At 39.0% G+C, this 27,480-nt stretch overlaps 1 protein-coding gene across 1 annotated transcript; it reads right to left on the reverse strand.

The window, feature by feature from the left end:
- On the reverse strand, positions 1–27,480 carry LOC112876295 (callose synthase 9). The gene is made up of 51 exons (XM_025940373.1): positions 27,055–27,480; positions 26,172–26,269; positions 25,514–25,677; positions 25,246–25,369; positions 24,818–24,931; positions 24,607–24,732; positions 24,114–24,203; positions 22,854–22,951; positions 22,646–22,763; positions 21,509–21,631; positions 21,362–21,438; positions 21,180–21,258; positions 20,673–20,789; positions 19,853–19,955; positions 19,627–19,750; positions 18,736–18,913; positions 18,584–18,636; positions 18,431–18,491; positions 18,273–18,354; positions 18,003–18,052; positions 17,282–17,368; positions 16,184–16,269; positions 16,085–16,109; positions 12,162–12,256; positions 12,009–12,090; positions 11,738–11,898; positions 11,447–11,567; positions 11,174–11,274; positions 10,985–11,075; positions 10,715–10,875; positions 10,471–10,580; positions 9,015–9,149; positions 8,442–8,510; positions 8,179–8,353; positions 7,866–7,980; positions 7,464–7,583; positions 6,986–7,101; positions 6,817–6,900; positions 6,608–6,720; positions 6,362–6,414; positions 5,338–5,514; positions 4,868–4,915; positions 3,898–4,056; positions 3,228–3,341; positions 3,054–3,142; positions 2,804–2,962; positions 2,612–2,714; positions 2,116–2,235; positions 1,177–1,227; positions 896–1,078; positions 1–576 (listed from the first exon to the last, which is right to left on the reverse strand). Exons 1-51 carry the CDS (start codon positions 27,251–27,253, stop codon positions 340–342), a joined length of 5,718 nt encoding a protein of 1,905 aa, XP_025796158.1. The 5' UTR covers positions 27,254–27,480; the 3' UTR covers positions 1–339.

Here is a 27,480-nt window from a genome sequence, read left to right on the forward strand (position 1 = left end):
AAGAAAATCATCACCCTTACGTTTCTTAATTTCCATCTGGGGCACCCACTTACAATCCCATAATAGACAGCAGTGCAGAGGGCTCGATCTGTGGAACGCCGCACTATTTCATCACATGTAAGCGACTTATAGCTAACCTCAATGGATACTTGCACATTACATTACATTAGCTGGATACGCAATCAGCCCCCACATATCAATATGTCAAAATTAAGGAATGTCATAACTACAGCTAAACCGTTGAGATACACACCCACAACAGAGGTCAACACAGACATATATACATCGCTACTGCTAACTGAGAATCCAGGATCAATTAAACTAATAAAGCTGCCACAATCACATCCCTGCATTTGGATTGTTGCCAGCAAGGATAAGTGAAATCTCCAAACCTCTGCTGAAGGCCTGGTTGAACAGAAGACGCGTCTGGAAAGTAGATATGAATGGAAACCACGAGCAGATCGCAATGGGAACAAAAATGATCATCCCCATTCCAGCATCATAAAGACGGGCTAGGGAGCGCATCGTCTTCCACAAACCTAATTTCTTCACAACCGGTTTCCATGCCACGGCAATCTGTAAAACAAAAAAAAAATGTGAATGACACGTTTGTAGTGTACCTAGGAGTGCAAACCAATCAATTCGAATGCTAAGAGTTGACTGGTCGAGAGGAAAGCAAATGGAGTGAACAGCAAAACTAAAAACGAATGCTACATACAAAAAAAAAAAACTTTTGGATATAGGTTTACAGTGTACACTCTAGCATGTGTTATGCAATAATTCAGAGTTTCAGGCACAACTTTGAATATCAAGTTTTTGCAGTGAACCTATAAAGAAAAAACAAACTGAACACACGGGCTTTCATGGATATAGAAGTTGGCAACAGAAAACTCACCGAAAGAATTCCCCACCCAGTTGGCACAAATGCTAGAATGGAAGCAAAAACATCTGTGACACTAAGGTTCGTAAACACAATAGCCACAATCAAACCAGCCAAAACCATCAACAGTGCTATGCTCTTGACCAGACGCAGGAACAATTGAAAATGTACCATGGCCTTGGGGTTTAAACCAAAGACCTGCAAAATGATACAATATAACATAATAAACAATCTAATCAACAGAAGCCAAGTATAATTTAGTTACCGACAAATAAGAAATTCTACATAGTACATACCAAGAGGAGGACAAGAAGGCCACCAAGCACAGCCCATGAAATCCAATACACCTGCAGTGCCAATTAATTGACTACTATTATTCTGATCATCTACGCCAACAAATATGTCACTGGATGCATTTAGCCACAAAACATTCAGAGAACTATATTTTTTCAGTGTTACCATACACTTTAACAACAAAAGGGAGAAATGCTATCAGAAAAAAAAAACTCTCCCTTGTGGCTTTTCCATCAGTTGCTTATCATAGGATCGGTTTTTTCCAATAGGTTTGATGGATCTGCCGCCAAATTCAAACATCGCCTTTTTTACATGCAATGTCACACCTATTAAATGGTCAAACTCTACAGTACAAAAATTCGAGATCATGAAGTGGCACGCTTTGACCGTTCATGTAACTAGTTGTTTCAGCACTCTTAATATAATTACTCAAAGCCTCAGATGCTAGACTGCCTGCGAGTGGTAGCCCCATGCCCCAAGCAAGGTTTGCAGGAAGCGAAAAACTGAAATGACATGCATGTAAGAAGTTCTTTGCTGGGTTCAAACTGAAAGTTCGAATTTGAATGACTTTCTGGAAGTCAGATTCCAATTCGTAGGAGAAAAACTAGCCTTACGACCTATGTTTCTTGCATTACTCGCATTAGAAATAGTTTATTTACTTTCACCCATAGTTACAAGTCAAAAATATCAATAGCATATTTGAATAAACATACTTTTTTAAGCAATATGAAGAGAGAAGTGAAAATTATCTCTAAGGATGTATCTAATGACTAACAATTAGGTCCATATACCATATGGTAGTCATGGGGCCTTGCGGGCAAAACCTAGACCAGGTCAAATGGTCAGATCAAGCTATAATTTGTGCATACACGAAACCCATGCATTCAATCGCATCACAATTTAACGTCACCAAGCAAATAGGAGCAGAAACATTAACATACCAATAACGCTGTACTGTCATCACTTGCATCCATGTGGTAAACAACTCCATATTGGAAGATGAAAAACCTTAGGCTTAGTATAGTCTCCAGTATCCTCCCTCGGATGGTGTAAATATGTTGCTGAAAAGTGTTTCAATCGAGTAGTTTTAGATACATTGGCTTTAGTAAAAACAAATCTACTATATTACATTGGTAAATGTTTGAAACTTTTGCACACTACATATATTTAATACAATAGTTCTTAATGGCTTATTGTTCTTTTTTTCAGCTCTGTTACTGATGGAGAATGGAAAACCAACGAAGCATTAAACTTCAATGTTATCAGGTGCAACAGTATATAGCTATACAGTTCCTTTTTCCCTTCAGGCCTGCCATGCCAATAATGTTCTACTCACAAAAATGATTTCAGGAATTGACAGAATGACGATGGAGACAGACATGACAACAGATCTACTGAGCTAGAATACTAAAGTGAATACAGGGCAAATTCAATTACCAGTTCTTCTTCCCACCAAGCTTCCCAGCTTTCTTCTCCTTTGACACCAATACCACCTCTATAAAATAGCCAATTTGTCCAGTCTCTGAAATCCTCGACGATCCTGAGAGGAGGGTGAATGGTTTGTAATTTTCATACTGACAATTTGAAGTAACGTAACAGTACATTGATACAGATAACTTAGCTGCTTACTTCTGCCATTCAAAACCAGATGGGTTAAATAAGTAGGGAGCAAAAAGCCAAGACAGCGCCATAAACCAACTGCTTATAGAGAGTAAAATATAGCCAACTGCTCCACCATTGTTGAAACCATATGCTAGAAAGATCACCAACAAAAGCGCAACCTCCATCCTACAAAAACAAAGAACAATCAACACAAATGATATTGTACTACCAAATTTGCACATAGTAATTTCGAAAGTAAGTTCAAGTGATAACAAACCCTTTCACAAAGTGGCTTCGTGAATAAAGGCGATAGTTCTCAGCAAACTTGATGTGCCTTACCACAAAACCCCTGCCAGTTGCTCTATACTGGTAATAAATTAAAAAAGAAATCAAATCAGCATCGAGAAACACAGAAACTAATGAGTGCCACCTTTTGTTACAAGAAGCCTACCTTTGCACCTCCATGTAATATTGCGCGGCCAAAGTAGTGAGTCCTCGTTCCAAGTGAGAAAGTGAAAAATACAGAGCATAGTTGGAACTGCATTGTGATAAATTGGACAAAAGCCTGCATCTCATGCATTCAAAATAAATTCCTTATCACTCTTTGGCTAAATTTTAGAAAGTGCAATTGTGACTTATGAATCAACCAGACAATTAGTGAAAATGTTCCTTATCACTGCCTTGCCAGGAAAACTACTAGTTCACGTAACCAAACATCATTAATGATGCCACAAATTTGATTGGAATTCTAAGAAATATACTCCCTCTGGAAACAAAAAATACTTTGAATTATTTTACTTATCACAGTGTATGTGTTACTTTGACCACTCTTTTTTTCAGCTAGACTATATTTATAAAAGAATACTTTGAAATAAACTGTATGATGTTTGGCTACATCTACTAGTTATGGAAGTGTGTTTTTCAAGGCAAATCTATTTACATGATTTTATGTTTCCAAAGTAAATATTCTGTAAGTTATTGGTGGTCACATACTCAAATTCAAAAGTTTGGCTGGATAAAGCCAAAAATCAAGTATTTGTAATCGAAGGGCACACCAGAAACAAAAGTAACCAACCATAATTCACAGGCTAATCCAGAAGCCTGCAGGGAAAAGGGTATACCGTTAAGACACCTGATTCAAGGATGAAACCAAGAATCATGGGAACTGCAGTAAACACACCAATCTGGAAAAGAAATTGAGTGTTCAGAGCAGCGTTCAAAGCTGTGTTCTGCAATATATCAGCTCTGTTTTGAATTGACTCTCCAACACCAGATAAGGCCTAATCAAACAAACGGCAAACAGAATATGTCAAGATCACGATGGAGGAAGCTAGAAAATATGCAGAAAAAACTGTCAGAAACCAAGGCCAAGAAATCAAAAGAAAAGGAGTAGAGATCTACAGGTGCAAAGTATATATTTCGCAGATGCAAGAAACTTATGAACCGCCATAGCATCTGACTAAAGAAGCTGTTCATGCTAGGTTTAAAATGAATGCAATACCTGATAGTTGAGGAAGTCCTCAATAACAGCTCGGATATGCTATTCATGTACAAAACAAAGTATGGCAACAATACATGAACCAATGATGCAGTGCATATGCTGGGAAAGCTGTCAATGTATTTAAAAGAAAATACTAATAATGTTACTTTGGCAATAATGTAATACATCCAGTTATAAATGTGTTCATTTGCATTGAACATTTGGCTTTATGTTATAACGATAACATTATCTTCAGGCAAGAAACAGACACCTGTCATGCATGTCAATGCTTAAATCCTCAGTTCCAGCAGGTGGTCCACAGTATTCCCAATTTTAATTTCAACCAAATTTATTTGGATTTTTCTATGATTGTTGACGCGCATCTGGCCAAGTACGTATCATTATATCAAATCATGCAACAATTAAAGGTGGAAAAAGACATGGGCGCATGGCTCATTATTTGCACTACAGTACAGGAACAGGTGGAAACTTCCATGAACGAAATATACATGCAAAAATAAACGAATGTCTGACTCAAATGGAGATCCTACAGTAAAAAGGTTTTTTTTTAAGAAAAAATGAGTAGATACTACACAAATATTCCATCTTACCAGATATGTTTTCCCATAGAGAAATATGTACACAGTCAGCACGGTAAGCTGCAAAAGAAGAGCCGATTTAAGATCAGAAGCATTGATGATGGAAGCAACAAACATAATAGCATGAGCATCAGCATATTTAGTTTACCCATGTGCCTTCAATAATTTAATAATAATAACTAATGAGCTTTGATAAGAACAGAAAGTGTGAACAATCAAGAACACAATAAAAGTTAGAACATGAATTTATTAATCATTGGTGGAAAAACCAAGTATAGTAGCATTGACATTTAAAGAAGCTAATTGATAAAAAAAATTATTATAGGAAAGATCATACAGAAGAGATCAGCAAAGATTGCTGTCATCTGACGATGTCATACTGATGATTCAGAAACATCAACAGTAAACATAGAAAACTGTTTTATCAGCCTTGATGTAGAGATAGGATGTAACCAGTACAGAAGTAAGGAAAATCGAATTACCATAGTACAGAAGTAGAATCCAACAGTTGTCACATAGAAGGATAACATCCTGAAGAAGTCAAAAAGCTGTCCAAGTCTATATATGTCTCGGCTAAGAACTTGTTCACCATTTCCTCCAGCAACTTTTCCTTCAAATACTGCAATCTGATTAAGTCCAACATCCCTACCTTTGCCCACCTACAGGAATAATTTTAACGTCAACAGAGTGTTTGCAGGAAAGCAATGTTGCCCCTGTTTTATTAGTACAGTGGAAAGCAATGGAGGTCCATAAGTGGCAAAATAGCAAAGAGGTTCACCATCAGTAAGAATATTTGAGCAATGGATTCACTAAATTAAAGAATTCCTGGTCAACATAAGTTCCAGTTAGAGGCAGAGTGTCATACACGCTGCATGTGTACATGTAGAATCAACAGTGCAAATAACATATCCTATTTGATAAGGTAGACAGGATTTTCAGATAAGCCCTATCCCTCAAGTGGCAGCAGTGACCAGCCTCTAAAGACACCATAGAAGTGCCAAAAAAAATGATCCAATCACAGATTAACCAGCTACAACCATAAACCTCTGAGTGACAACAGCCATGCTTAAGTTTGGTAACATGTCAGATGCTGAATAATTAGTCTTAAAAGGTTAAGTCATCATTTCTTTGGACCAGACAAATATAAATGCATGGGCATGCTACTGTATGATTAATGAGAATCTTAACTCACAACCATAACTGCAAGCTAGATACAAGAGTCAGTTACATTTGTCCTTAGGAACCAACTTTAACTATCTACAACAAAACAGTAAATAATCTTTCTCACACAACCGTATTGCCCAGCAAGAGTACAAAAGAAATTGTGATGATGTATGGGTTCGATTTTGTTATTTAACCAAGTCTCCATATAGAGCCTTAATAGCTTGTCTTTATGGTCTACCAACCAAACTAGGTTTGAGGTTTTCTTGAATGATATAGCTAGTGGAAAGCAAGGGTGTAATACCAATGAAGAAAATTCAAACAGCAAGGACAGGAGAATTAAACCTGAATATACTCATGATGAGTTATGCTGCCTTGACGCAGAGTTGAGTTGAATCCTGCAGTTCATAGAAGCATCAGTAAGCTCTGCGCCAAAATCTTAATGGGGTGAAACAACTACTTAAGTATTTAACAGGGATAATCCTAAGAATCACACAAATAATAGTACATCATAGTGGTGCGTACTTATAATGAGACTAAACAAATAGCTCTCAGAATGAGGAAAAGCAGAAAAAGGCTACAAGTTTTAACCTGCATATATATCCTCACTGATATTAATGCTTCGTGAGGCCTTACTAATTCCACCCCTTGTTATATGAAAAATTCTATCAAAAACATCTGGATGGCCATAATGCATTCTCACTCTGCAAAAACAAAAAAAAATGTTTCTAGTGTTAACTGCACATAATTTTAGCTGATACTCATGTGAAATAGAAAATATATTATGTAAAAGCACTTACTTCAGTGGGTTAGCAAGAACACGCTGTCCTAAAGTCACAAAACTAGTTTCCTGATTAGACATAAATGAGGCCAGGGAGGAAACACTGTAGAAGCATAATGTTGTTAGAACTCAATTTTATTGTTGAAGTAATTCACACAACTTATTCACTAAAAGTTAGTGAATAATACCTTCCCGTGAAGACATGCTCTCTAACACCAAGAATAGAAGGGTAATGTTTGCCACGCTTCAGAGAGAACTCCTCAAGCAAGTTTCTCATTTTAAGTGCCTCCTCGAAGTAGTTGTCCTACAAAACAGAACAACTAAGCACTGGATAAACAAACACAACATTTATTAACTGACACACTAGTCAAAGTCTCAAACAGTAAAAATATCAACAACAGAATCATCTATTTGTCTGCATTCCATCCTTTTTTCAAACTGCAAAAGACACATGGAATATGGAAGAAGGTGGGCAATCACACGAGCAGTTTTACGAAAAATGGAAGTCAGTATATCACATGCATCACATAAAACTGGAGGCAGGTTAAAAGTCAACTTATCATCAAGTGAACAAGTATTTAACTTAAAAGGTTCAAACTTCAAAGAAAAATTCTAGTAATTAACTCAGAATAAAAAAAAGGCAAAAAAATGAGCTCATTTGTATACCTGATTCATATCAATAGTTTGCACTGCATTTCCACGAGTGAATATTATGGCATGATTTTGGTTTTCGGGTTTCCCCTCCCCAAGCTTTGGATTGCCAGGCAATTTAATGGAATAAATTTCCTGCAAGATAAAGTTTAATCTATTGAATATGAGAATGAATGTAATGTTTAAATAAATTTCCTTGCTGCACTGCACTGCAAATTCTAGTCCCCTAAAAAATTTGGAATGGACAACCAATGCACTCAAGGGTTCAAAACCATGTCACATGTAATCAACCAGGGTGTACAAACTACTGACGCTCAAGAAGGTAGTTCTAACAAGACATATGATTAGATAAAGGACAGAAAGTTTGCTCTTTACAAAGAAAAGGAGATACAAAATAGAGTGTTATTAATGACTGACCTTATCCTTCCCATGAATATCGGCTTTAACAAGCCTTGAGTAATACTCAGTGCTGGGCTTTCCGTTCTTAACGCTCTCAACTTCGTCGATGTAAGCAACTCTAAGAGCTTCATTCCTAAGAAAGATGGTACAAAATATTATAGGTGGTGTAACACAACAAATAACAGAACAAAAGGGCCCTCAGAGTTTATGTGCATGCGCTTGTGTGCTTGTTGTGAAAGAGAGACAGAGAACTAACTAGGCCCATCAGTTCTTAACAAAGAGAGACAAAAGAGCAAGCAAAGACATTTCAAGCACATAAAACTAAAAGCACCTTTGCATTAGTAGGGCTATATCTGCAGCTTCGGGTTTGCCTTCTCCCTTCTGTTTTCCATAAATTTGGCAGGTGAGCACATAGGTAAACTTCAAATCAGCCTGTGCACGCGCCTCAGGAGACAACTCAAAATGTGTATCAGCTGAACCAGCCGAAGCAAATGTAGATTCCCGATCTAGCAAAGAAAAACAACAGAAAAGGGGATATTCATTCAGACAAATAGCATAAATGCATCTTGCAAGCTAATTAATTAGTACAGATACCTTCAGATTGTATCCTCTCCAAATAACTCTGCAGCATAAGGGCTTTCCTATAGTACATCATACCACGAACTGCAGAGCAACATAGTACAAAAGGTGTTGATGTGATTATATTCAAATTTCGAAGAGAATGAAAAACAAGTTACAATTAGAAAATACTCATACGGTCACGGGTTAGTCATTGCTCATTGCATAAGAAATCAACAATAAGCACACAAGACTTAAAACACGGGAGTCACCAACAGATCAGAAATCAATAACGAGCAAACATGACTTCAAACAATAGGGTAAAAGATGAGAAATACAAAGTACTGATATACTATTCAAGATTCATACATCAATAAACAACCATACAAAATTTAGCTACTTGTGTAATCAAGGGCACCAACCCAAAATAGGAAAGTGTATGGTTTCTCAAACAAGAATGAAATAAAAAGCTAGCAATAAATTCTGTTGTTCACAAATTCAGATAAAAAAAAGTCTTAGTATAGAAAACGGGATCAAGTGAAAGCAAACATGAGCCTATCAAATAATATACCATATGTAGAATACACAAAGGCTTAGAGGATAACAAACCAGTTCGTGCCAAGGTCTGCCCACGATAAGAAGCCCACAGACGTAGTTCAAGTATGTCATTTGGGTTGCCAAAAAGTTCAGAGTCTGCTGCATTTTCATCCCTGTTGATACGAGTAAGGAAATTCTTCCATTCATCTGTGTACATAAGTCAATCACAATAGAAATGTTAAACGGGGAAACATGATTTCATACAGTAAGTGAAAGTTCCATCAATACACCAGAAAGGTCATTACACATAATGCTAGCTTGCAAGAGACATCAGATAGCAGGCACCCATACTGGTTTCAAGAATAAGCAAAATAGAGTAGAAAATACCCTCTGTTCTTCTCATTTTGGGGGCAAACAGGCAGGGAGATCCATAATACTATATCAAACATTAATTGCCATTTTTTATTGACAAGGAAAAAAATCCAATGGCGTTTTAAATATTAAATTCATGTGATAATTCTAAAATCACAGCATCGGAATCAATATAGGAAGTACAGCTGTATTCAATTATAGCGGCATTTGTTGAGTACCTAGGCAATAGATCCCAAAAATACAGATATATCCTAAGATACAATGGGCTTATGAACCTTATGAGTGCATTTATTGCACGGGCAGAATATGTCGATTAAGGGCCGTGTGGACAGGTCCATCCTTCTATTTCGAGCAAATATGGGCTACAATTTGGAGAGGGCAATATACACCCTAGGACCACTTCTACCGAATAAACTTGATCCATGGAAAGCCAGGCAATGAGATGTACATTCTGGAGCAAAATGAGTGCAGGAGGAGATTTATATAAGTCAGTTGGGAGGCTCCTAGGATGTGCCATCCTTATTCATTTGACCATTTCAACTTCTTAGGACAGCATTAGAGTTGAGTAAAAGGGTTCCATGTTTATCACCAATTGTTGCCACTGCCTAGGAAGTTTGAGTGTCAGTGTTGCTTGGAGAGGCCCCAATCCCGGCAGGTGCTCACCTATTGAATGCTCCAATGAGGGGTGAGCGTCAACTTTCCGGCAGGTGCTCCCTCTCCCTTTCCCTCCTCCCTTCCCCTCCCCCTCCCCCTCCCCCTATCCCCTCGTTCTTAAGCTTGTAGCACTTTCAGTTCCAGACAGCAAGCACCCTAAAAACTGAAAGTGGTTGTCACCGTAGCACAGCAGAACCCTAATTAGCAACATTAAAAATACCGAACCACCTAGCAACCATGAAGCTCTATGCTTATGGATCTTGCATGGTGGAGACATGCATGAGCAAATGGTGGACACTTGACCCGTTTCGAAAGAAATTTCAATTTCATTAGATACAATACATACACCTCACAAGAAAACAGATATACTCAAATGTGCACAGCTTGAGCAAGAAAACAAGGGGATATCTCAAACGTTACACCTAGATTGACACTTTTTTACATTTTCAAGGTTCATATTCCAGGACTGTTTGCACTGTTCATGTAAAGGGAAAGAACAAACCTGGGTATATCTTCTGCAGATAAAACAGTGTAGTTATACCATCTTCGTTTTTCTTCTGGAGTTCATCCATGCTGTAGAGAACAATCTCGGAGTAATATGGAGTAAACACACTGCATAACAAAGTAAAAACACCATTGGTATACAAATAACTATAACTGAACCACAAAGACAAAATCGCACGTAACAAGATAATCTACTGTTAACTAAAGTAAAGGGGGCAACAGAGGAACAAAAGGAGTCCCACCTAAAGGAAAACATTTCTGAAGCAGGCCTTGCAACAGGCATTTGCATAAACAGAGAGTTTGTAAAGAACTGAAGTCTCCGCCTGGCTTCCAAATTTTTAGGAACACTTGCAGCTGATTCTTTGATTGTCAGAAGTGAATACAATCGCTTGATCAAGTCCTTCTGGATAAATAACACCAGCATAGATCAAAACTAATGACTACAGAAAGATGCAGACTAACAGAAAAATAAACACTCAACAAAGAAGAACATCCAGTGCTCAAGACAATACCAATACAGGATCCTTTGGCCACTTAAGATTATTGAAGAGGCGGCCTTCTGCTCTCGCTCTATTTATCTGAGTCCACTCATCAAGGTAATCCCTAATATTTATAAACAAAGGGCATAGAAAGCAATTGTGAACATACAGATCTGAAAATAATAAGGTTAGAATAGAAAAGATTACAAACAGATTGCAGACCTTATATCAACGGAAAACACTTCATGGTGAACAACTTCATATAGGTCCTGAATAGCATTAACTGCTCCCTTTTTCATATCACTTGACTCTGTGGTACCCCTCTACAAAACAGTGTATTAACAGTTATACATACTTGAGACTTGACACATGAATAAGGTGATCCCATATCTAAATTTGAGATTTGGCCCATTATTAAGGTTACCCATAGTAAAGAAGGCCCAGAAATACAAAGAGTTAATGAACATATAAACTAATGCCAACCCTAGTACATACCAGTATTCCAAGGACAGCAACAAGCTTGGCAATAACAATATGCAACTTGGAGAAATGAAGATCACTTTGGATGTTCTTCTTTGAAATGCTTTCTTGGATACCACCATAAATTCTCTCCACCCTAAATTTTCCAAAGAACAATGCACCATAAAAAAATCTGTTGAATTTACAAGGCGAAATGGAACAGCGCTAACAAAGCCTTTCAGTCCCAAGCAAGTTGGGGAAGGATAGAGATGATATAAAAGTTTTTAAAAAATAATTAATAAAAACATTATAGAAAAACTTAATTACCAGAGACGTCCTTCTTTCTCTAGTATCGATGTCAGAATATGATAAACGCTATGGAAACACTCTACAACAGCATATTGCATGTATTCATCCTTTGATATCCTTAGCCAAAGTTCTTCTTGTGAGTCTTTACAGTCAGCTGCGATATCTTTAGCTAAGAAAACCTACATTGGAAAGGGAAGGTGCCCATTGTGAAGAAACAGAAACAGAAAATAAAAACTGCAAATCATGCAGGGGAAATTTTTAACAGTTAAAATTGCTTTAAACTTTTGACCTTGCTAGCAAGCAAGAAAAGTGGCCACTGCACAATTGGAAGATCTCCGTCATTCTTGGGCATCAAAAGCAATTCTAATTCACTGCAAATAGGACAAGGGTCAACCAAAATTTACATATGGCGATCAACAATTATTGAAGAAGCATTACTTACGCGTTGCTAATATAATCCTCTTCCCTTAAATTCCTCACAATTTCATTCCAGAAGGGGGAGAATCTAGATGCATCAAACTTGTTTAACTCTGTAAGCTGGTAAATTTGGTGTTTCCAGTGTCAACTCTTTGTAAGTAACAACAAAGAATGGTGCAGTTAAAAAAAAAACTAAAGAAGGGAATATACTATCTCTGTCCCCAAATAAAAAGCGTGGTCTGACTTGGCACGGTTTCCAAAACTAGCCTTTTGAATATTAATTCCTCCTATACTATAATGTTTGTAGCAACAAGATCATAACCATTGGAAAAGTACTTATAAATATCGGTCTACAACAACAACAACAACAACTTAGCCTTATGTCCCAAGCAAGTTGGGGTAGGCTAGAGATGAAACCCACGGAAGGAAGAGTTAGAGGTTAAACAAAAAGTAACAAAGATCACGGTTCAGGTACGTTAATTGCTAATCTCCAAGCGCTCCTATCTATAGCTAATTCCTTAGCGATATTCCACTCCTTAAGGTCTCTCTTAACCGTCTCGTCCCAAGTTAGTCTAGGTCTACCTCTACCTCTCTTTACATTATCACCCCGCTTTAAAACTCCACTACGCACCGGCGCCTCGGGAGGCCTCCGTTGTACATGTCCAAACCATCTCAACCGATGTTGAATCACCTTCTCCTCGCTAGGTGCCACCCCGACCCTATTTCGAATCTCTTCGTTCCGGACTCTATCCCTTCTTGTATGCCCGCAGAACCAACGCAGCATACGCATCTTTGCTACACTCAGTTGCTGGACATGTCGCCTTTTTGTAGGCCAACATTCAGCACCGTATAGCATCGCCGGGCGAATCGCCGTTCTATAGAACTTACCTTTTAGCCTCTGTGGCACCTTCTTGTCACAGAGGACGCCAGAAGCCTGCCGCCACTTCAACCAACCGGCTGAAATTCTATGCCTAACATCTTCATCAATGTCTCCATCTTTCTGAAGCATTGATCCTAGATACCGAAAAGTATCCTTCTTGGCCACCACTTGACCTTCGAGGCTAACGTCCCCATCCTCATGCCTAGTCGGGCTAAAGTCGCACATCATATACTCGGTCTTGGTCCTACTCAGTCTGAACCCCCTCGACTCTAACGTATGTCTCCACAGCTCTAACTTCATATTAACCCCTGCCCTACTCTCGTCAACTAGCACCACATCATCAGCAAAGAGCATACACCACGGGATATCACCCTGTATGTCCCTTGTGACCTCATCCATCACCAAAGCAAATAGATAAGGGCTCAATGCTGACCCTGATGTAGTCCTATTTTAATTGGAAAGTCACTGGTATCCCATCACATGTTCGAACACAAGTCATCGCATCCTTATACATATCCTTGATGAGGGTAATATACTTAGTTGGGACTTTGTATTTTTCCAAAGCCCACCACATGACGTCTCTCGGTACTTTTGTCATACGCCTTCTCTAGGTCAATAAAGACCATGTGTAAGTCCTTCTTCTCCTCTCTATATCTCCCCATCAACTGTCGTACTAAGAAAATCGCCTCCATGGTCGACCTCCCAGGCATGAACCCAAAACTGGTTTTGGGTCATCCTTGTCAATCCTCTTAGGCGATGCTCGATAACCCTCTCCCAAAGTTTCATCGTATGGCTCATCAGCTTAATCCCCCGGTAGTTAGTACAACTTTGAACATCTCCCTTGTTCTTGAAGATCGGTACTAATATACTTCTCCTCCATTCCTCCGGCATCTTGTTTGACCGGAAGATTAGGTTAAAAAGCTTAGTTAACCATACTACCGCCCTCTCGCCTAGGCATCTCCACACCTCAATGGGGATGCCATCCGGACCATCGCTTTACCTCCCTTCATCCTCTTCAAAGCCTCCCCGATCTCTGCCTCCTGAATCCTTCTCACAAAGCATCTGTTGGTATCATCAAATGAGTCGTCCAACTCGAAGGTAGGACCCTCATTTTCCCCATTAAACAACTTGTCGAAGTATTCTCGCCATCTGTCCTTGATCTCCCCATCCTTCACCAGAAGTCGATCTGTCCCATCCTTGATGCATTTGATTTGGTTTATGTCCCTTGTCTTCCTCTCGCGGGTCCTAGCGATCCTATAAATGTCCTTCTCTCCTTCCTTCGTACCTAGCCGTTGATAAAGGTCATCAAAAGCCTGACCTTTCGCTACACTTACAGCTCGCTTTGCAGAGCTCTTCGCTAATCTATAGCCCTCGATGTTGGTTGCGCTCTTGTCGAGATGAATGCGTTTGAAACACTCCTTCTCCTTAATAGCCCTTTGCACCTCGTCATTCCACCACCAGGTCTCTTTCACTTCCTGCTTGCCTCCCCTACTCACACCAAACACTTCTGAGGCCACCTTCCGAACACATGTCGCCATCTTTAGCCACATATCATCTACATCTGCTCCTTCTTCCCAAGGCCCCTCGCCTAGCATCCTCTCCTTAAACGTTTGTGCCTCTTTCCCTCTAAGCTTCCACCACTTCATTCTCTCAATCTTGGCACATTTGTCCCGGTGGGCACGTACCCGAAAACGAAAATCCGCCACCACAAGCTCGTGTTGGGGGACAACACACTCCCCAGGTATCACCTTACAATCTAAGCAGGCACGTCTATCCTCTCTCCTAGCAAGGATAAAGTCGATTTGGCTCAAGTATTGTCCACTATGGAAGGTCACTAGATGGGACTCCCTCTTCCTAAAGAGGGTATTCGCTAACAGCAGGTCGTAGGCCAACGCAAAATTCAAAACATCCTCCCCCCCCTCGTTCCTACTACCATACCCGAAACCCCCGTGTACTCGCTCATATCCTACATTAGTCGCACCCACATGGCCATTGAGGTCTCCTCCTATGAAGAGCTTCTTACTGATAGGCACGGTACTAACCATGCTATCAAGGTCTTCCCAAAACTGACTCTTGGAGCTCTCACTAAGACCTACCTAAGGGGCATAGGCACTGATCACATTCAGAACCAAATCTCCAATGACCAACCGCACTAGGATAATCCGGTCGCCTTGCCTCCTAACATCTACAACTCCATCCTTAAGACTCTTATCGATCAAGATGCCTACACCATTCCTACCCGAAGTTGTCCCCGTGAACGAAAGCTTGAAGCCAGAACCCTCCACCTCCTTCGCCTTCTGGCCCTTCCATTTAGTCTCCTGCACGCATAGAATATTTACACGCCTCCTAATTGATACATCGACTAGTTCTCTTAACTTACCTGTTAGAGACCCTACGTTCCAACTACCTAGACGAATCCTAGTTGGCTCGGCTAGCTTCCTTACCCTTCGCACCCGTCGAGAGAAATGCGAAGACCCTTGCTCATTTTTCACTACACCCGGGCGCAGATGTAGCGCGCCACAGAGGCTGCGACGACCCGACCCTTGCTCACTTATCATCGTACCCGGATCACGATACGACGCGCCCCTGAGGGGATGATGACCCAGCCCTTGCCCATTTAACACCACACTCGGGTTCCGATGTAGCGCGTCGCTAAGAGGGTTACGCCCCAACGAATTTCTTATGGGTTTCATTTCCATTAGAGTGGCTGATTTTTTTTTTACGCTGGTTCGCCAAACCTAACACAACCCTCCACTTATAAATATCGGTCTAATGATATTATTTTTGTTAGAAAAAATTTACATTACATGGCGTTAATTATTGCTCAAAGGTTACAAGATTTGAATATTAAAATGCACGCTCAGGCTTATATTTTGGGATGGAGGGTGTATAATTTTGCGCACCCACTATTATCATTTAAACAAACAAATGTGCCATATTTGAAGAGGAAAAAAAGAAAAAATAAAACACGAGGGTCAAAATGCAGAGCTGCTCAGAGGTCAAAATCAATATACAGAGAAGTTCCATAACAGAACTAGCCTTAAACAGTAATATCAACTGACTCATACCTGACTGGAAGATAGCAGTTGTTTCCTGTATAAAGGATTAAAAGGCTTAGAGTATGACAACGAAGCCGATAAGCAAGAAACTAGAAGGACATCACAAACCTTTTTGGAACAGCAACATGAAGTTTGTCCATGAATGCTCCAGGGAACTTCTCAAAGAATCTGTGAACTGCTTCAACAGAACTAATCTGAAAACACAAACAAAAATAACAGACAGCATGAATCAGCAAACAAACAAAACTGATCATCAATATATTTGCTATAAACTGACGAATAACAGCAAGAAAAGAAGACAACAGCAAAGCATGTAATAAACTCGGCCGGTGGGGGAAGACCGCCCCCATGTTTTTTTTCTGAGAAGGAACATCAGGCAACCCGACCGGCAAATCTCCGAACCCCAACTTCACCCTATAGGGTTGCACCGTAACCTAGGCCGACCACGTCCCCTTTGGCTGGCGACCACTGCAACTATCCCCTCGTAGGAGGCCCAAACCAACCACAAATACTACAAGCCAGGCACCGTGCCACTATTTTTTTGGGTTGCCAGCAAGGGGGTTTTATTGATGCCACCAGGATTTGAACCCTGGTTGGTGTATCCCTCAACTGGGGAGCTTACCACTACACTACAGGAGCGTGACAACAGCAAATCATGTATGTTCCACAATTTTTTTTTCTATGGTTCAGAAATTGTTTTGTGGTCAAATATATTGTTGTACTTTCCCAAAGAAACCCTGCCAAAGGCTATCAGGACTTGGCATTTTGATTCGAATAAGTATGATGGAGTGATGGATTGCAGGAGAAAAACAATGAAGAGGGTAAATAGATTGTACAAAGAGGAAGCGACTACTGCCTTGTTCAAGTGTTGTTGTCTAAAATATCTAGAAAAAAATAAAATTATCTGCACTGGTTGAATGGCAAAACTGATCGGACAAAATTTTGCGAGTTATTTTTCATCTAGCGTTAAACTACAACAGAGTTTGTTCGCATAACTAAATGCACTTGCAATTGACTTACATCTTGCAGGCATACTGTGCTAGCATAAAAATGATAGAAAACAATACTTAAGATGATACAAAAGGATGGACAAGAAATGGCATTGCACAATAATAAGAATATAAAACTACAAGGTTGACAGATCAGCGAGGATCAACTTCATAAAAAGCGTGACAGTAGTTCAAATCTAAAGTTTAAGTTGGTAACCTCTCCCAAGCGATCTCGCGCACCAAGAAGAAATCCATAAATAGCAGACATAACAGTGTAAAATACATGGATGTCCAAAAGGTAAATCTGCATAAAAGAATATTTAGATTAAAAAATATAATTTTCAAATGTTAACTCCAGATTTGACGTAAGCTCTGCAAAATAGGGACATATATAATACAAATGATAACTAAAGCAATATCAACAGAATACTTTCCATCAATACATTTAGTTCATCAAACCATGAAGTAATGGAACATCCCAGCACAATTTGGTCCATGTTTGACCCAATGGTGCATGAAGCAATGGTGACAAGGGTGCTGATTGAGGAAGGTTATTATGATAACAGTCATGTTTTAGCACATATTACTATGGTAAAGGCTGAGAATTCCCACAACGTAACAAATCAATTTATAGATAACTAGAAACATAAACTGCCATTATGAGTTTATGACGGAAGAATTGACTTCAAGGCCTACTTGGAAATTGAATGCATGATTATTTTCATTTTATTGCGCTGGGAATGCAACGAGCAGTCAAGGTGAGAAACCAGATAGATAATCAATTCATTGTTTCTGACAAGTTTATGGCAGTGTCATCTAGATATGTTATTGTTTAATTTTTAATGGTAATTGCTCAAAAGTTAACATAGCTGCCTGTGATTCCTACGCCATAACAAATGTTCAGAGAGCTAGAACTAGAAGCAAACAATATTACTTACTGAAACCACTGGAGCCCATAAAGAAAGGATTGTAATAGCATTATGGTTATCTGCAAGCAATGTAAGAACCAATCGATTACAAGTGATGCAGATCTTTAACCATCTCATAAGGATACGAAGTAGTGAAACTATTAATATTTACAAAGAGATAGGCACTTCTCACAGGAATAAAATTTCAAATACACAATAATGAAATATTATAGGATCCGAGGATGCTGAAAAGAAAAAAAAGGCATTGTGATATGTGTGGAAAAAGTAATATTTACATACTCTTTGAAACAAAGTCATGCCAGGCATACTGCAAGCCTTTGAAATTGATTACAGCTCTTGTTGGTTTCACAAGAGGTTTTATCTGCATAATAAAGCCACACTTTAGATTGCAAAGATCAATGCTTACAGATAGTGGAAACTGATAAACTAAACCTTTCCTGAAGAAAATAGGTGAATGAAAATTTTGCACCAAGAATTGCAATCCAGAAAGCAACGTATCTGCACAGTAAATATAGTAAGTAATGATGGCTTCCAGTTTGTTAGCACTTAGCAGAATCACAGTATCATGCTTGACAGTTCTAAAGGATTACTTGATGTAGTCAAGGGGACTCTCATGCATGCCTCTTCCAACATAATTGTTCTCCTTCAACAAAAGTAAAATGTCAGATATCCTAAGCAGCAGATATAGTATACAAAGAATTCAAAAGAACAGGAAGCCATAAAGTGCTAAAAAGGACAAGACCTGATGCATCCATTTGACAAGGCGTACAGCAGACCAACGGTAGCAAGCCTCAGTCAAACCATGGCAGCAAGGGACGCTCATAAGGAGACTCAAAATAATCTGAACACCCGCATATGCACTGATTACAAAAACATATATCTTGAATGTTGCTGACTGTGTCCCATCTTGAAGTGCCTTGCTGGGAAATGATAAAACTATTAGAAGTTTCATCACAATGGTAAAAACATAACAAGAGAAAAGTATCGAGTCCTGAATAATAAATCCTATGTTAGGAATTCTAGTGATTCTACAGGACAAGAAGGTCAATTAAATATCAAGTGCTGATCTGGAGTTGATGCCAAATAATTTCACTTCATGATTAGGTTGAGGGGCCAGCAGACTAAACGTAATTTAATTCACTTCATGATCAGGTTGATGGGCCTATTCAAAATCGAACCCATCATCAAATTTTAATAACTTTTAACACTTTGAACATTTGGTAGAAAATTGGAAACAGCATAGAGCATGCTCCAAGCATCAAAACAGACCATATTTCAACCAGGGCAGCAGAGATAATATTAGATAAGAAAGACCAGTTCTCACTTCTGAGTGTCTAAGTCTTGAATGGCGCAACAACATCAGGCCTATCTGGCCAACAGAGCCCCTACAAGTCTATAACCGTCTCATCTCTTTACAAAGAATTGCTTATTGAGTACATGGATTGAAATATTTTTTATGGCTTCTGAATCACGTAAAACAGCAAATATGGCATTTGTTGTTCCTTTGTGTTTCAAGACATTCAATTATGTCAATGCCAGATACCTTCCGCACAATCTTTCATTCTAGAAATTTCTTTATAAAAAAAGGGTAGAAATGAAAATTATCAGAGCTCATAAATGGAAGAAAACATACACGTATAGGTAACAGATCGTCAATGAAGCTACAGTGAACCAGCAGAATCGCCATAGCACTCTGGTGATTGCAGATCCACGAGAAGTTGAATAGGCACCATACATCATTAGAATGTCCAATAGACCTTCCTCAAAAACAAAAAGGTAACGAACAAAATTAGTCATCAACAAGATAGTTTACATAGGTCATCATATTACAGTAAGAAAAAAAAAACTTCTGTACTAACTCTCAATAAATTTCATAGCGACATAAGTTGGGCCCAGACTAAGAAGTTGCAATACAGTCTTCATGTCAAAACTACCATTGTTAAAAGCAATGATAGTTAGTCCCTGCATCGACATAAATAGAACCACACTTAGGTTACACTGCAGGCACATAAAACTCATTGACGATTGGCAATATAAAGCATCTTATGATACATCAGAAGAAATAAGCAAACAAAATCAATCGTCATGGCCCTAAGAACAAAAGAAGTAAGCATATCTCCTGCTAAACATCAATATCAAGATACCATTCCTGGTAATTTTTCACCGTGGGCGTACAAAATTGTACATGCAAACAAAGTCAAACCCATATGTAACTGAATATATGCTCATTCTATCCAAGTAATATGCAATCTTGGAACATAAATAGATCAGTACAGGAAACCAGAAAAAAAAAAACTCGAACACTGTCCAGCTAAATTCTCCCTCGTTTTCTTCCACTCACAAGGTCATGGTAAGTGCAATTATGGTGAGAGAACCTGTAGTTGGAGAAAAATTGTGTGTGATTATTTGTTGCATATTTGTGGTGTTCACGATGTTGCTGCCATGTGTCCATGCATGAGGCCATGAGTTTAACCTAGGGAACACCATCAGGATAAACTTGCCATAGTAAATAAAGGGATGCCAAAAAACTTGTGTTCTTCTACATCTAGCAACTCAACACAATGGAATAAAACTAATCTAAGAATTCAATGAAGTAATTACTAAAGAAGAGGTGCCAGCTGAATCCCAAACAAAATAGTGGAGAACAATAATGATTGCATGGTAAGAATATTCATTCACCTGAAACATCATAATTAGGAACATCCAAAGGCGATGAAAGCTGTGATAAAGATGAAGAAAAGTCCTATGTTCCACAAAAGATGTCTTTCCATAGTGATGGCCCCTACCAAACATGCCCTGCAAAACCAAATGCGCATTTTGTAATGATGAAGACATGGGTGATCGGTAGCTTATGTCATTAGGATATCAATTTATCAAAATGGGATGTGTGGCAGGCGGGGAAGACTGATATGCATCAGCCCTCACTGAAGGGCAGCAGCTTAAATGTACAGTTCAAGTTAAGTCAACTCAGGAAGATAGGAATTATGTTTGGTGTGGTCTCAGTTTTTGTAAAAGGACAAGCCCACACTAAAGCTTGGTTAAAGGGGGCCCATATATCATAAGTTGGCATGATGGTCAAGAAGAGCAAAACATATTAGCAATCACCGAAAGTAAACATATACACAAATACTGATCTGGTTACATCTGAAAGACTCAAATAATTGTGACTGACTAATCAAAACAAACCTTCTCCTTTTTACTGGGCTTTGAGAAAAATGGGTTGTCCAGCTTCCACGGCCACCCTAGGTGAAAGCACTTGAGAGACCTAGAACGCACAATCAAAAGGTTAATGAAAAACAGAAACAAATCAACAAAACCAAATAACTCAATTGATCTGCTTACACCTTCCAAAAAAAATTATTGCTTACCAGAAAAACTCATTGAAATCATCATAATTTCTCCATGCAGAATGTGGTGCACGCCCATTCCTATTATTGGCTGCTTCCTGCAGCAGAATCAACATTACAGGACCAATCATAGGAAGTGATATTACCTCACTCAGCAGTCATGCTTACCGCTGCAATGATATCATACAAAGGAGAAATGACATTTTCAAGAAATGACACGCTGCCATTAGGGCAGCTTTCAGCTGGCTCTGCGGTTTGTTTTCGCAGAATCTCCTCTAGTTCTCTTGCTAGCTGTAAAATTCAAACAGTTGGCGTCATATATAACTCAAGATAACATCAAAGATTATCGAGTTTTGAGTAACTTGCTCTGACCAGAGCTATTCGAACACATATGTGTTGAAATCCAACCCAGACATTGGAATCCAACATGGCAAACTTCAAGAACTGGGATTTGGGTCCATATAGTATGAAAAAGAATCTATATTTTCAAAATGAGTTTTGATATTATTTTACTACATTGTATAAATAATTATTTAATAGCACATAAACCACCAAGTAAGAAACAGTCAGTAGGAAAAAGGTATAAATAAGTCTCAGAAGTTTGCTGTCAATCTACAAAGGCTTCACCTCAACAGGTTCATCCACATTTCTGAACTCCAACTAGCATAATGTGGACATGGAGTGGCCATGAAGGAATAGCTCCTTCCAACATTTCCTTTGGATCTAAAAGATGGCATTAGCATCCTCCTCTACCTATCTGCTCCCTGTCAAGCACATTCCTCCGTCTCACACACATATCCCTCAATCCTCCCATAGCACGCACCTCTCCATATCACACAGCTGATTATTGCTTAAATTAAGACATATACCTTAGAAAGTAATGAACCACATGTCAACACAGTAAAAAAAACAGGGAAGGACTCCTACAAGTACGTGCTCCCACTAGCATATACCTGTGGACAGTAATTCTCTCCTTCCTTCTAGTCTCTCAGTACTGTTCCAACAAACTACGAATTTTAAAGTCTGATTCACTCAAGCCTCATACGAGGGAGAATGTTCAATGCTAGCACAGTAACACCCAAATAACAGTTTCCACAAGATACTTCCACAGAAACACAAGAAAAGGGAGAAAAAGGGATATGTCATACTGATGTGTGCATCGTTTAAAAAAAAAACTGCCACCAGCTAAAGGAGGAACCTAACAGATTGATTACAAAATATTTTCACGTAAAAATAGGAAAATAAAGGAAAAGCATGCACCACGAAAAACTATAATAGATAAGTTCGCAAGAATTACAGACTTACATGATGAAATATGTAGCATAAGCCCTCTGGAAGAAATCGTACATTGGCAGCTTCACCCCACATCAAGTAGTATAAACACACATATAGCAACTTCTTTTCTTTCGTCAAAGGATCAGTGCTACGAGAAAAACAATACAATATCTTAAAACCAAAATAAGGGAACAATAAGGAGTTAATTAGATTGGTGCATAATATAAAGAAAACGTACTTATTCCAGACGGGACGAAGAGGCAGATAGCTGCACCATTTGATATAGTTATCTAGGGCTTTGGAGAACACAGCATGCACAGCACCCTCATCAATTTTCTAGCAGGAAGCAGAAACAATGTTAATGATAAAGGCGTGAAGGTGTGAAAATCAAGCAATAAAGAGAATGCTATCCTGGGGGCAGAACCTGATAACTGATCTCATTAAACTCTTACCATATCAGCGCATCTTTTAAAAATAAAAGGATAGGTCTTTGAATTTAAATGGCAAAATTGTGTAGCAACTTCAATGGTCAAGCAAGAAACTAGTCGGTACTGAGTACTATGCCATGACAGGGTAAACACTGTACAGAAGCGGGTCAGGATGGCATGGCTAGGAAGTAAGGTAACAGAATAGGAAAGAAGATACCACAGATGAGACATTGAACAGCCAGATATACCTCTTAATATCAGCATGCTCTCTATATCTATAGAATCACTAATTCTGATCATGGAAAAATCATTGTATCATTAAAACTAACACAGCTGACAAGTAGATGTAGATCTAATAAAACTTTTTGATTGGAAACCATGGCCAAACAAAAATTCAACCCTGAATGTCAGGATGTAAACATAGCCGATGCCCTCATTACAGTTCAGTATGTTATATTGTCAGAGTTCACAGGTGCAGATTGCAGAATCAATTTCACTGACACAAAAACATGAAAAGTTTCCACTTATGATGATGGTGTTACTGGTTCAATCATTTACATCCATTCACACAAAATTCAGGAAACAGCACAAAAGGATCAACAATATGTCAATATCTAGTGTGTGCGTCACATAGACTAATGGCCAGCACAGAACTAGAAATTTATATTTTTCAAAAAAATGAGGCTATAAATGGATAACAGATACTTTAGTTGTGCACAATATCATTCTTTCTTCTTTGAAAGTGAGCACAGCATCATTACAAGAGAACAATTCATACACATGGTATCTCAAGAGTGCAGAAAGGACTCTAGGGAAAATTCCCCACTTGATCATGAACAAGCTTTTAATGAATCCAAAAAGGTACTTCGGAAAAGAGCTACTTGCTAAATGCAAAGCCATATTATAAATGTTAAAGAAAAGGACTGAACTCAAGAAAAGAATCAGAAAAATGCGAAATTATTACAAAGATGACAAGTTACGGTTGTTGAATTTCAAAAGAAATCTGGCATTAATCAGATCCAAAATTATGATGAGCAGAAACAGTAAAATGCTGTCGAACAATCACATACCGGTTCATTCCCAGATGGCTTGCCCACCCGAGACTGTTCATTTGCCAATAGGTGAACGATATGCTCCCTTTGGTTTTTCACATTCCCTTCCTGCAAACATGAGGGATTACAGCGTATTTCCACAAAGGCAATGACCTCTAAAATATTGCTATAGAATGCATTAAAATTTAAGACTCCATAGAAAGTTATAAATGTACTAGAATATATATTTAAATCATTTTAAAACAGAGCATGAACAATGATATGGATAGGTTGCACCTTGATCCATACAGATTTACTATTGAAGCAGTTTGATCCATATAGTTGACCATGAAGATAAGCAAGTCTGATCAGACGTTTTGTCAATTATTAGGTTGGCAACTACCATTCGTCATCTGTTAGCAGTATTACAAAATGAGCCTGTTCTGCTCTGATATCATTACAGTAGTTATCAACTTAAATTTTGGAAAATGCACATGACAAAGATTGATAAGTTGCACCTTAAAACACTAACCTGGAAACCAAATATACATTGCAATAGATCCAGCATATCTGAGTTCCTAGCATCAGGGACTGAAAAGGTACCAGGGAGCCTGGGAAGATCCCTATGATACTGAAGAGTTGATATTGCCGCCCTCACCTGAAATTCAAACAATGCAAACGGTATAACAACCTCAAGATCTAGAAAATTGGCAATAACAGAAGGCCTTATTCTGAACAATTACCTCCGGAAAAGTCACAATTGCATTTGTGGTAGAAGACAATGCATCTAGAGGAATAATATTATATGGAACAACATCCTCTGTCCTCGCTGCATCCTTTTGCATGACCTTTTTCATCTGAACAAAATAAAAAAATTGATCACAAAAGGTAAAACCCTTTACATGTTTTGATTATATTCAACGGTGCAAATTCAAAGGAGCACAAGTTCGTAAACAGCAGATAACAAAGTTTTTGAACACTTAGATTCATGTGCAACGTACTCAGCCGTGCTATTTGTATAAAAAAATAAAAGGATTTCCCATGTTACTTTAACAAAATTAGATGATTAAAAAGCTGGCAACATGATGGACAGTGAACATCCTTTACACTCAAATTTCCCAACACCAAGAACGAAAACAAACAATCAAATATCAAGGATAGGAATACAAACCTCTTCAGATATCAAATTTTTTGCGTCCTCTGGTGAAATTTCCTTTGTCATATCCTCTATTACTGACCATAAGACCTTCAATGTCGCAAGTACTTTTTTCCGCTTCAGAGTTTTCCTTTCCAACCTGCTCAAACAATGAGTAGTAAATTGCAGACCGTGAACATTGTCCGGTGCCACAAATTTATTTCACTTATGCTCGATAACATGTCAACAAAAGGTAAAGAAATAGCATTCTATTAAGTCGATTAAGTTGCAGAGAAATACTTACTCTCCAAGGTTACCGCTGAATACAGCTGATTCCCTCAACTTCATTTCATCTTCAATCAACTCATCCACTTTATGCTTTTCTCTGTAAAGCTTGTAAAATTCTTGCAGTTTAGCAATATCCTGACTTCGGTCTATAGCACCACCTTCCCTCTTCGCTAATTTTTGCTAAAAGAGTAAACCAAAAGGAACTGTTAGAATAAGATACTTAAAGTTACAACTTCTAAAAGATATATTTTAGAACACTTTGTCATTTTACGGTCCAAGAGATATGGTGTGTGGTACTGTGGTGCAACGGGGAATGAGTCCCAAGGCATCATTGCATGCTACAGCATCATGGACTTCAAGGCACACATGAAATAGCAGTAACCACAGTGAAATGTGAACAATCTACTAATTGCAAAATACTCACGGAGTTCATAAGTATTCTAGACAACTGCAGCCAAACATTTCTACTTGTGAGCATTAACATCAGTAAAAGAATCTAGAAGGGTCTTACAAGAATAATATTTGTAGATTCATCAACCAAATAAAAACAAAGCCACAGACTCATGGTAACATATTTCTATAGCATTTATAAACATTCAACAAAATATAACTGAAATCAAAAGTGAAAGTATTGTTATGAAATCACACTATATATCAAGCTGAAATGGACATACCCTGATTACCGACATCAAACCTGTTTTGAACTGCAATACTCCTCGTCCTTCACTATTTGGATCTAAATTCTGGGCTAGTGAGTAAGCATGCTCACAAACTGCACAAGGTAAAAAGATTAGACGTTACCAGATCAACCAAATCGCATATGAATATTAAAGAAATCTTGGGAGGTGACTATTATAATTGTAAATATTCCTTTTCCCAACCAAACCATATTGCACCATTGCCTTATTTTTGTGTCTTCGTCAATTAACATAAAAACACAGACCCCACCAGCTAGTTGGAAAAACAAGTGACAGAAACAGAGTTTGATATTCTGTAGCTGAGTGCCGCAGAACTGCAGAACCATGCTTAAAACAATGAACTAAGCAGAGTGTGGAAAGTGGAAAGATGTCTAAAAGTATAATCAATGATACAAGCATGTAAATTAAGAAACACAACTGCACTACTGATGGGAGTGCCGGATACATTATGTCAGCAAAGTCCAATTGAGCTACTAGATGCATAGAACTAAAACTAACCGACAGTTTATCGCAGAGAGGGTATGAAAGTGGAATATGTGGGCCATAATGCACAGCCCAATTTAGGTTAACAAAAGGCAGCGCTGTCGCAGGCACCATACACATGAGCAAGCTAGCACAGCAGACACGTACAAATTAAGCATAATCGTAAAATCCTGCGGTCACTAGTACACAACTGTCAGCTTAATCAAACTATCCAATGATGATGGCATACAAGTGTAACAGGCTTGAAGCGCAGCAGAATTGTGCCAAAAACGAGATGATTAGCGTAATAAAGTAGCGTAGCCACTAGTAAATAGGGGACGAGACTATGTGTACTCCTCCCGAGCTCCAAGGAACAGAAATGGTTTGCAAAACTTACGAATCCTCGCGACGGTGGGGTCCTCATCCTGGATCTCGTCGGCGGCGCGGAGCACCTCCTCGATGTGCACGTTGTTGCCGAGCGACGACGGCACGTTCCCGGCGATGCCGGTGACCGGCTGCCCGTAGACGCCAGCGAAACGCTCCCCGCGCAGCGCTGCCCGCACCAGCCGCTCCCAGTTGGCCTCCGCCCTCGACATCGCGGAAGCCCTTCGGATCTCGACACCCGCTGGCTCGCACGCTCAGAGGCCGCCAGCCATAGCCCCGCCGCCTTCAAGCTGCTGCGATCGACTGGCGAGGGAGACGGGAAGGTAGGGTTTCGAAATCCGCGAGCGCACGGAGGCGGTGGCGGTGGCGGTCGAGCTGTGAGCGGGGGAAAGGGAGTAGAGGTGTGGTCTCTCTTCTGATAAGCAGAACTTTGGCCTCG

The sequence above is a fragment of the Panicum hallii genome, chromosome 9 (genome assembly GCF_002211085.1).
Source record: "Panicum hallii strain FIL2 chromosome 9, PHallii_v3.1, whole genome shotgun sequence".
Lineage (NCBI taxonomy): Eukaryota > Viridiplantae > Streptophyta > Magnoliopsida > Poales > Poaceae > Panicum > Panicum hallii.

What these genes read in the sequence shown, in the direction of transcription:
- LOC112876295 (XM_025940373.1), bottom strand. Translation starts at nt 27,253, where the DNA reads ATGTCGAGGGCGGAGGCCAACTGGGAGCGGCTGGTGCGGGCAGCGCTG. An exon ending in GATTTCAATGAGTTTTTCTG is followed by an intron (nt 21,259 to 21,361) that starts GTAAGCAATAAT and finishes TGTGCGTTCTAG; the next exon opens with GTCTCTCAAGTGCTTTCACC. An exon ending in TCCTAATTATGATGTTTCAG is followed by an intron (nt 19,956 to 20,672) that starts GTGAATGAATAT and finishes ATGTCGATGCAG; the next exon opens with GGACTAACTATCATTGCTTT.